This window comes from Lagopus leucura, unplaced genomic scaffold, assembly GCF_019238085.1.
Source record: "Lagopus leucura isolate 7727_CA_CO unplaced genomic scaffold, USGS_WTPT01 Super-Scaffold_100024, whole genome shotgun sequence".
Classification (NCBI taxonomy): Eukaryota; Metazoa; Chordata; class Aves; order Galliformes; family Phasianidae; genus Lagopus; species Lagopus leucura.
Genome location: NW_024962276.1, coordinates 5,201,287 through 5,210,720, shown reverse-complemented (window position 1 = coordinate 5,210,720; position 9,434 = coordinate 5,201,287). Strand labels below are relative to the sequence as shown.

Sequence of the window (9,434 nt, the reverse complement as noted above, 5' to 3'; positions counted from 1 at the left end):
GGGGGGGGGGGGCAAGATAAGAAGGGGATGTGCGGAAGGATTTAAGGAGAGCACATCCTATAGGAGAGGGCGCATGGTGGGAGCGTTCTGAGGGGGGTTGCGTGGGGTGGGGTCTGCATAGGAGAGAATATCGAGGTGCAGTGGGGTTGGGGGTAGAGGGGTGTATCTGCGAGGGGGCTGGGGGATGGGGGGGGCAGGGCGAGGTGTGCTTTAATGTGGAGAAGGGGATTGGCAAGGGGGAGTGGTGTTCTGTGAGGTGGATGCATTGGGCAGGGGAAAAGGGATGCACGGGGAGATTTGTGCATGGGGAGCAGTGTGTGTCAGTGGAGAGAGAAGGGAACTGGTGGGGAAATGGGGGGGGGGGGTTTTGAGGGGGAAATGGAGGAGTGAGAAAGGGAGAGGGGAGTACATAGCGGGGATTGTGCGCGTGCTGGGCTGGGGGTGGTGGGTGAGCGGCTGCATGGGGTGAGGATGAGGAAGAGGAGGCGTGGAGGAAGCGCATTGTGGGCCTGCGCACTGGTGGGGGGTGTACGGGGGGCTGCTGGGGGCTCTGCAGGGTGGCCTTGTTCTCCTGCTGCCTTGTGCTGGGGCCTCAGCCCCGTGGAAAGCCCCGAGAAACCCTTCTAGACTGCAGCATGCAGCTTGCTGATTTCCCTATAGCGCCTTATCAGGGCATGCTCTAAGCTAGGGGGGGGAACAGCTTGTCTAAAATGGCCACTTGCTATATGACCTCAGTGCTGAATTTCTTGGGGCTCTCTGGAGCTCCCCCGATTACTCAGGGCTGCTCTTCCATCTGCTCTTGGCCACAGGGTCTGGGACAGGTGGGGATGGAGCTGTTAATCCCCAGCATCTGCCGGGCAGCCTGGGGATGCCAGTGTGCTGAGATGGAACAGCACGTGCTGCCGTCCCAGCCCAGTGTGCCCAGCCATCTGCACAGCTACTGTGGGGCAGGATGCGTCCCGCTGTGCTGATTAGCAACAAGGGCTCCTTGCCCATCCCTCTGTGCTGTAAACACACATAGGAGCTGTGCTCACAGCCACCTCCCAGCACTGATCTGTGCTCCTGACCCAAAGCAGAGCTGCTGTAGAGCTGCAGCCCCCACTCTGGCACACAATTCCTAACTGCCCTATAAATGGATGGAATATTGGAGCAGGCTCTTGCTGTGCTTTCATACCTGTTGCTCAGGAGGTGGAATGGAGCCCTGCAGAGTGGCTCTGGCGCACTGAGGGGCTGTTCCAAAGGGCACCCATGCTCCATCTGCCTTCCTGGTCACCCAGCAAGCCACTACCTGCAAATTTACTCTATATGCTCAAATGCCTTTCATTCATTTGTTGCTTTCCAGTGGAGAGATTTCCTTAAGGCAATTTTTTTGCACTCCTTGCACAGCATATGCTGTGTTTTTCAGCTCACCACCATTGCTCTGCTCCCTGCAGGTTGAGGCTCGGGACGAGGCTGCACTTCCCACGCAGCCATGGCACCCACACTTGCTACCGCTCACCGCCGGCGTTGGTGGATGGCATTCACTGCTATCATTGAGAATCTGCTCTTCTCAGCTGTCCTGCTGGGCTGGGGGTCCCTGCTCATCATGCTGAAGGCAGAAGGGTTTTACTCCTACCTGTGCCACGAATCAGGTAAGGGTGCTGTGAGGAGCCGGGGGTAGAGCTGGAGGGATTTGGTTGAGTGGGCATGCTGGGGATGGCTTGATAGCTGGGCCAGATCTTTCCAACCTTAATGATTCCATAAGAATGGCTGCTGGGGTTCACCGGTGTTATTCCCTGCCTTGGGGTGCTGTAGGTTGGTTGGAGGTCTGAGGCCTTGGTCAGTTTTGGGATGGAGAGATGGGATGCATGCTCCTTTCCAAACTAGTTGGCATCCTTGTGATGGCGTTGTGTGGCTGAGGTTGCTGCTGCTTTGCAGATCGAATAGAAAAGGAGCTTTTCTGGACATTCTCTTCCACTTGGCCATGGGTTCTCCATCTGCGTGGACACCTGGCTGACCTCTACAGGGAAAGGCCTATGGAACACTGAGGGGCTCTGGGGGATGATGGCTCTTGAGGAGGGTTTGTGTGTGCTGAAAAGGGAATGGAAAGGGGAGGCAGGGGCTGAGTATTGGGGCTGCATCCAGTTGTGGGCTGGCTGCATAGGATGGAGGAGGAAGCAGCAAAGGGAAGGGAGCTGGAAAACAAGAGTGTGGACCCACAGTTGGTAATGGCTGAGAATAGGGAGGAAAAATCTGAGGATGTGGGGAAACCAACTTCAAGCAACAAGTGGCTGTGAATAGGTGGGATGATGCTTTGTTCCTTCCCTTGCTCACAGTGTTTCCTGTTCACCAGCTGCTTGTGAGGGTTGTTTCTTTGTGTGGCTGCAGTTGCTGAGCCTGGGTGGCTGCACCTGGTTGTAGCTGAGGGCTTGGTTGTCTTCCTGCCCTGTGCTCGTGGTGTGGTGATGCCTTTACACCTCCAGAGCATACAAGGGACAGCCTGTCATTCCAGGCCTCTGTGCTTCCACTCAGGAATGGTGACTGTCACAGACCTGTGTGAAAGACCCCATTAAACCTAGGTGGAGGCTACGTGCCACCGAGATAAAGCACAGAAGAGCTGATAAGCAAATGCTGACTGTCTCCAAGCACAGTTGCTTTCCTCACTGTGCCCAGAGATGGTAACCATGCTTTGCTTGAGTCCCACGTTGCTGCTATTTGCTTTGGTTGCATTCAGTTTGCCCACTTCTCCCAGATCAGTGAGGGTTGCCTTGGCCTCTCCCTGCTGACTGCAGGCTGTGGTCTGCCTATGCTGCAGGGATGGTGCACACGTGTGGGGCTGGAATTATGCCCCGGGGGTAATGGCCTCTCCCAGGTGCCAGACTGTGCCCTGGGGTGGGATGGTTTCCTCCCTAGGAGGAATTCAGGTATTCAGGCTTTTCCATCATCCTCAAATACTGGCGTCCTCAAATGTCCTCTCTGAGGCGATGGGCATGGAGGACCAGTTCTGCCAGCTCACCCTTACTCATTTTCCTTTATTTGTTTTTTGTCCCCACTGCCCTAATCTCAGGGATTAGGCAGAGAGGAGCCAGAGCTCACAGCGCTGGGGACACACACCCTTGGTGCAGCCCTAGGTGGCTGCAGGGCTCTTGGCACCCAGCTGAGTTTGACCCCTGCTCGGTTTAGGGCATCCTAGTGGTTTCCTTTCTCAGCATAACCCAATGACTCGTGCAGCCCTTGGCTGGCAGATTAGTGGAAAGAAAGAAATTATAACTAGTAGCCTTTGGGCACTTGTTGTTCCTAATGTTGCTGTGTGCATGCGTTGCAAAACAGGAGGGGAAAAAAAAGACTTTTCCTAATGAGCCAAAGGTTCTTGGCAGAGCTTTGTGTTTGTCAGCAAAAGCTCTGTGCTTCGTGGTATCTTCCAGCAAAAGACAAAACTAGACCTTGTCCTTCCTGCAGTCTCCTCACTGCAGGTAGCAGCAGCTGCCCAGGAAGGGACTGCTGTTCATGAAGGTCTCATGGCCTTCCCATTGAGATCCCCCTCTCTCCACTTGCCTTCAGCTCCTGGTTCTGGCTTATGCTCATCCACCTCACAAACACAGCGTGTCCATTCTGTTGTATGGGAATGGAGGTGGACATCCACAAAGCTGACATCGAAGTAGCAAATATTTGTAAAGCAGCTTTGCAGCAGGGTTTGAGTGGAGGGCTCTACCCGTTCCAGCCGGCAGATCTGACCGCACTGAGAAGCATGCTTGAAATTTGCTGACAAGGAGTCTGGTGGTGGCACTTTGTTCCCATTTGCATTTTACTACACTACTACTTGGCCTTTAACCAGCTGTAGCAAATGCTGATTGTGCTCTTTATCGGGATTTGGGCCTTATCAGCTGCTGGGAATTTGATCCGTTCGGGGACTCGCAGTGCTGGGATTGGGAAGCTCAAGTCTCGGGCATTTCTGGAGCATGTTAAAAAGAACACTGAACTTGATAATTAGCTCACAAAGAGCAGAGATAAGGAGCCAGTTGGAAGGGGACCTCTAAAATGGGGCTGTGGAGAGCCAAAGAGATGAGATAAGCTGATTCACTCACCACAGGTCAACAACACACCTCAATGCAGGCAAGGGCAGAGAGTGCAGAGCTTGGCTTTGAGCTGTAGCCATAGGGTCTGTGGTGGGAGCTTGGGATCTGAGGTGGGAGATGCGGCCTGAATCATAGAACCATGGGATGGCTGGGTTGGAAGGGACCTCAAAGATCACTGAGCTTAACCCCCCCTGCTGTAGGCTGGGCCCCATCCCCATTTTAGGCTGCCCAGGCTTCATCCAGTGTGGTCTTGTGCCCCTCCAGGGATGGGGCATCCACAGCTTCTCTGTGCAGGAAAAAGAATTTTTGTACAGCTGCTTTTATCCCATTCAAGCTGGTGAGATGTGATGAGTGCTTGTGGAAAGGCTGCGTGTGCGACCCTGTAAACAGGAAAAGCGTGAGCGTGGTGGATGTTTGAGCTCTACAGGAAGCACGCCGTGCTGAGCTGCAGCTGCTGGCTGTGTCAGCGTGGGGTGAGAGCTGCTGTGCAGTGGGGCCACGGCCAGGGAGCAGATGGGGGTTAAATAACCCAGCAGTGTGTGAGGTTGGGAGTTCGCCAGGTGCCTGGAGAGATCCTGGAGGTGAAATCAGAGGGAAACCCAAATCGATGGTGTTTGCAGCGGTGTAAAGCAAGAACATCTCCTCCCAGTTCCCAGAACGATGACACCATCCTGAAAAAGAGAAAACATGTTCTTATGTGGGCAGGCAGCACATTGGCTGTTTGCACATGCCTTTTGCCTTGACTTTTTTTTAACCAGTGCTCCCAGACTTTGCTCCTGTTGTTTGTTTTTCTCTTCCTCACTTATTTTTTTGGTTTGTTTGCTTGTTTTTTTGCTCTCTTTCAAAAAAGAGGAAGGTGAGGCCCTGTGTGCTGTGGTTGTTACTGGGATGGCTGGGGCTGTCTCGCTCTCTGATCTAAGCTACAAAGATGAAAGGGATCCTTGGTGCTGGTGTGAGATGGCAGCAGCCCCTGGAACAGCCAGGCTCATTCCTGCAGACTCAGAGAGGTCGGCAAAGAGCAGTTAATAATTGACCCTCTGCTGGAACCGACAGCTCTTAATTTGGGAGGAAGGATGGCTTTAAATGTTGCAGCCTGAACAAATCCCAGAGATGAGCTTGACATAAATGATTACCAAGGCAGCCTTCCTCTCACCTAAGCTCTGCCATGCTTTAAATAGTAACTCCAACTACTAATTGGGCAGCCGAAATCCTGCTGCTTGCAGGGGAGAGCTGTAAAAGCAGGCACTTTGCTCTTGTAATTGCTGATAAAGACTTGCAGACTCTTGCTTGTTGGTCAGAAAGCAGTGACCATGCATGGCCTGAGCCTCCGTGCTGCTGTGCCCAGTGTCAGTTTGCATGGCACGCAGGTGGGCTTGCATGTACGCCTCTCCAAAAGTGCCCTATTTACAGTGTCAGCTCCAAGAGGATGAGAAGGTGCCAAGGGCTGCTTGAATCATTTCCATTACGATTTGCTGGATCTTCTCTTGTTGCTCAGGGGCTGCTGCTGTTTTCACAAACAATTTGTATTTCCACATCGCCCGGCCCCTCCTTGGAACTGGCAGAGAGCTGCTGTAAACAAGGTGCTGGGTGCCCTGCTCCATCCTGCTGCAGTGCTGCCTCTGTCTCTTGCTGTTCCTTGGGGTCCTGTTGTGACTGTGTCCATCAACATGTTAACATCAATACATTTGCTCCAGCTCCAAGCATTTCTGCTCTGAGGTCCCTTTAGGTTTGAGGGCTGGTGACACGTGCTGCTGTAAGGTCACTGCACTGCCTGTGTCTCCCCACCCTCCTTCCAGGCTCTGCAGAGTGCTGACACATGGAAATTGCTGCAGTTTTGTCACTCTTTCCCCCCTCCCCTCCTTGTTTGTCTCAGTTCAGCCTCTAGTCCACTTCTGCTTGTTATGAACTTGCCCAAGAAACTGGGATGCTGTGGGTGAAGCCCCTGGCCCACAGGAATGCTGCCAGGCAGTGGTGCTCAGGGTCCTGAGCCTGGCGTGGGGCTGATCAGAGGATTTAGGGGCTCTGTGCAAACTACAAAGGCTCCCAGCTCCGCCAAGGCTGATTTCTAGAGGTACTCTTCAGGTCTATTGTCCACCCTACCACAGAGATGCTGATGGTGGTGGGACATGGGGCTTTTGGGGCTTCATCTGACACTTTGCATATCCATAGCTAGTATAGTTAGGGAAGAATGGATTAATTATCTACCAGGAGCAAATGGCAGGGGGGAAGGAACAGTGATCACTGATCACAGACCGTTTGAGATCACTGTATTGCAGGAAAATGAATGGGGGCACCTTGCAGAAGGCTGGGAGGGGGCAGAGGAAGGTTTGACATCAGCCTCTGAGCTGCTGCTCATACGTGACGTCTGCAATTGTTTGCCATTGACACAGAGCCGGGAGGGTTGTTTGGGCAAGCAGGGTGCAAATGGCAGCTGGGAGAAACAGGATGAGACCAGTCACTGCTGTGATTCCAGGGCTGTGCGGATGGGGATGGGGTGGTGTGATCCATGGGGACGTGGAGTGGCACGAGGGGGTGCTGAGCACAGCAAGCAGAGAGCATTTAGGCACTGGGATATGAGGGATTCCTGCTAATTAACTGCAGCTTGTTGGCAATCTCTGGTTTTGCTTCACACGTAGGTGTCTCCTCTCTCTAATTTTCCTTTAGTACTGAACTTTGTCAGATCAATTATTAAATATGGAGGGGAGAGAGTGCTTTCTGTCACTGGTTTGCTGCAGCAGTATAAAAAAAAAAAAGAAAGGCAAGTGCTTTGTCATCCCAGCAAAGGTTACAGAAACGACAGATAAGCACAGGGAGAAGGAGGGGTGGAGCGCATGGGTGCTCTGGGTTAATGAAAGTCTAAAGGCACACATGCTTGCTGTAGGGGATGTAAGCATTCTTGGGATGGACTTGTGACAAGAGGCACTGAAACTGCTGCTGCAGGGAAAAGGGAACTTCTCTCTTTTTCCTATATTTCCTCCCTGTCCTGTTTCTGTGCCTGTTACACAACACGAGCTCTGCGCAGCGTGGGAGTCTGCATGCGCAGCTCCTCATGTGAAGGCACAACCAGAGAGCCAGAGGTGTAACCGATCTGCATGGCCTAAACCTTCTCAGAAAGAAGAGAAAATGCTAATGATGGGGCAGAAGCTGTGAGTTCATCAGTTCATTAGTGACTGGTGAGCTGCATGCCTGTAGGAGCACTGCTCGTCCCATCCGGGTGGCTGTGCCACCATGTCCCCTGCATGGCAAGGCCAGGAGGCTTGTCCTTCGAGCTGTGCCAGCTCCCATCAGCTCAGTGTCAGGGCCTGAAATAGCTGATTTGTCTGCTGTGAGAGCTTCCAGTTTAGCTCAGAAAAAAATCTGTGATGACACACTGCTCAGGGAGGGCTTTATTTTTGTGTTTGTCCCTTGCTGTCCTACCGAGGCGGCACCCTGTGATTGCAGGGGCCTCGTTTCATAAATGAACGAAGCTCTGTCCTCAGGTGGTTCTGCCCTGTCCTTAGGTTGTTGCCCTGCTGCTCCTCGGTGGGAGATTGATTCCTGGTGCTCCCAGCTGAGCTCATCAACTTCAACTTCTGCTCTTTTTCTCTCCTTTGTCCATTTCTTACTGATTATAATCAGAATTGAGTATCCCCACTCAATAGGTTCAGCATATCACGGGGTTTATCTCTATCTCCTCATCCCAACACACTGCAGCGATGCTCCTCTATCACCCCATGCAGGGAACTTCACCGACAGCCCCGAGTCTGAGAACGGCACCACAACAGAGCACAAATGGCCCTCGTGCAACGCACAGGACGAGATGCTGAACCTGGCCTTCACCATTGGCTCCTTCCTGCTCAGTGCCATCACGCTGCCCCTGGGCATCGTCATGGATAAGTACGGCCCTCGCAAGCTGCGGCTGCTCGGCAGGTTGGTGTCCTGGGCACAGGGTGGGCTGGGGGTGTATGGGGACTGTTAGGGTCCTGTTGGCAGTGACCCTGCAACCTCAGGAACAATAGGGGGATTGGAATGGGAGCTGCTGGCTTTGCACTGGAGCAGCTCTGGGGTGGTTTGGGGCTGCACGGTGAGTTGCTCCGTCAGGGAAGGGTTTGAGACTCGGTGGCCGAGCTTCAGCTCCCTGGACAGATGGAGCCTGGGGAAAAAGAGGAGTCACTTGTGAGTCACAGTGGGTAGCTCTTTCCTTAGGCTGGGAGCTGTGTCCTGAGAAGCACAAACCCAAGATGTTACATCAGAGCTAGTAAGCTGGAGACTTAACTCCAGGATAGGCACGTCCTGCCTGCCGTCCCTTTTTTTTGTCACTTGGCATCTGTGTTGCTTTCTGAATTGGATAACCAGATCATCTGCAGGTTTTGTAATAGCATGTGGGGGTAATAGTGACTTGGATCCCAGCATTGCTGGGTTTTCAGAACCAGAAACCAGGCAGGGTGGGGAAAACAAAGCGAGTCTGACTCAGAGCTACCTGAGAGGAGTACTGCAACTGCAGGGCCAGGGCTGCTGCTGCCTTTGGTCACCTCGAGGGGAAGGCTGGTAAAGCTCTGTGCTGGAAAACCAAATGCTTTTGGGTCCAGACAGAGCTGTGTCACAGCCGTGGGAGGGAATGTTGCTGCTTCAGCCCTTGTGCAAGGCTTCTCTGTAATCTTTGGGTATTTCCTTAGTTTTTTTTCTTTCCAAATCACCAGCTCCCTCTTACACAAATTGTGCAGAGCTTGCTCAACAAGGTGCTAAGGAAGGAGAGGGAGATATGATTTAGCCCATGTCAAGCTTTCTGCAGGAGACTCATAGTTCTCTTTCCCTTTCAGTGCCTGCTTTGCTGTGTCCTGTGTGCTGATCGCATATGGTGCCAGCAACCCCAACAGTGAGTGGGCCTCAGTGCTGTTTGGGGCAGATTTTGGGGCTGGGGAGAGCCTCAGGGTGGGCTTTGGGGTCATGGCTACGTTTTTGGGGTGCACAGAGCCATGCGCTCTATGTGCAGATCTGGGATCCTCCTCATATGATGAGTGCATGAGCAGGAGGGAAAGCAATTATTTACACAGTCTGATAGTGATAGTACAAGGGAAAAAGTTTTAAACTAAAAGAGGGGAGATTTATGTTAGATATTAGGTGGGAATTCTTTACTCAGGGCAGTGAGGCCCTGGCACTGCTGCCCAGAGCAGTGGGTGCCCCATCCCTGGAGGTGCCCAAGGCCATGGATGGGCTCTGGGCAGCCTGAGCTTGTAGGGAGTACCCAGCCCATGGCAGGGCTTGGAACATGGTGGGCTGTAAGATCCCTTCCAACCCAATCATTCTGTGATTCTGAGGCCATTCAGACAAGCTATATCAGCAAGCCTACTCACCACAGAATAGAGACCCATCCATCCAAGAGGCCTTTACACCCAAGCC

General features: G+C 52.9%; 1 protein-coding gene across 2 annotated transcripts in view; it reads left to right on the top strand.

The window, feature by feature from the left end:
• The window catches only part of SLC43A2 (solute carrier family 43 member 2), a 29,092-nt gene that overhangs the window by 208 nt on the left and 19,450 nt on the right, over nt 1–9,434 (top strand). For both annotated transcript variants that reach the window (XM_042879497.1, XM_042879495.1), the window contains exons 2-4: nt 1,434–1,631; nt 7,775–7,964; nt 8,855–8,910. In XM_042879497.1, coding sequence (XP_042735431.1) covers nt 1,472–1,631; nt 7,775–7,964; nt 8,855–8,910 — 406 coding nt within the window. In that variant the 5' untranslated portion in view covers nt 1,434–1,471. The remainder of the gene's footprint in view (nt 1–1,433; nt 1,632–7,774; nt 7,965–8,854; nt 8,911–9,434) is intronic.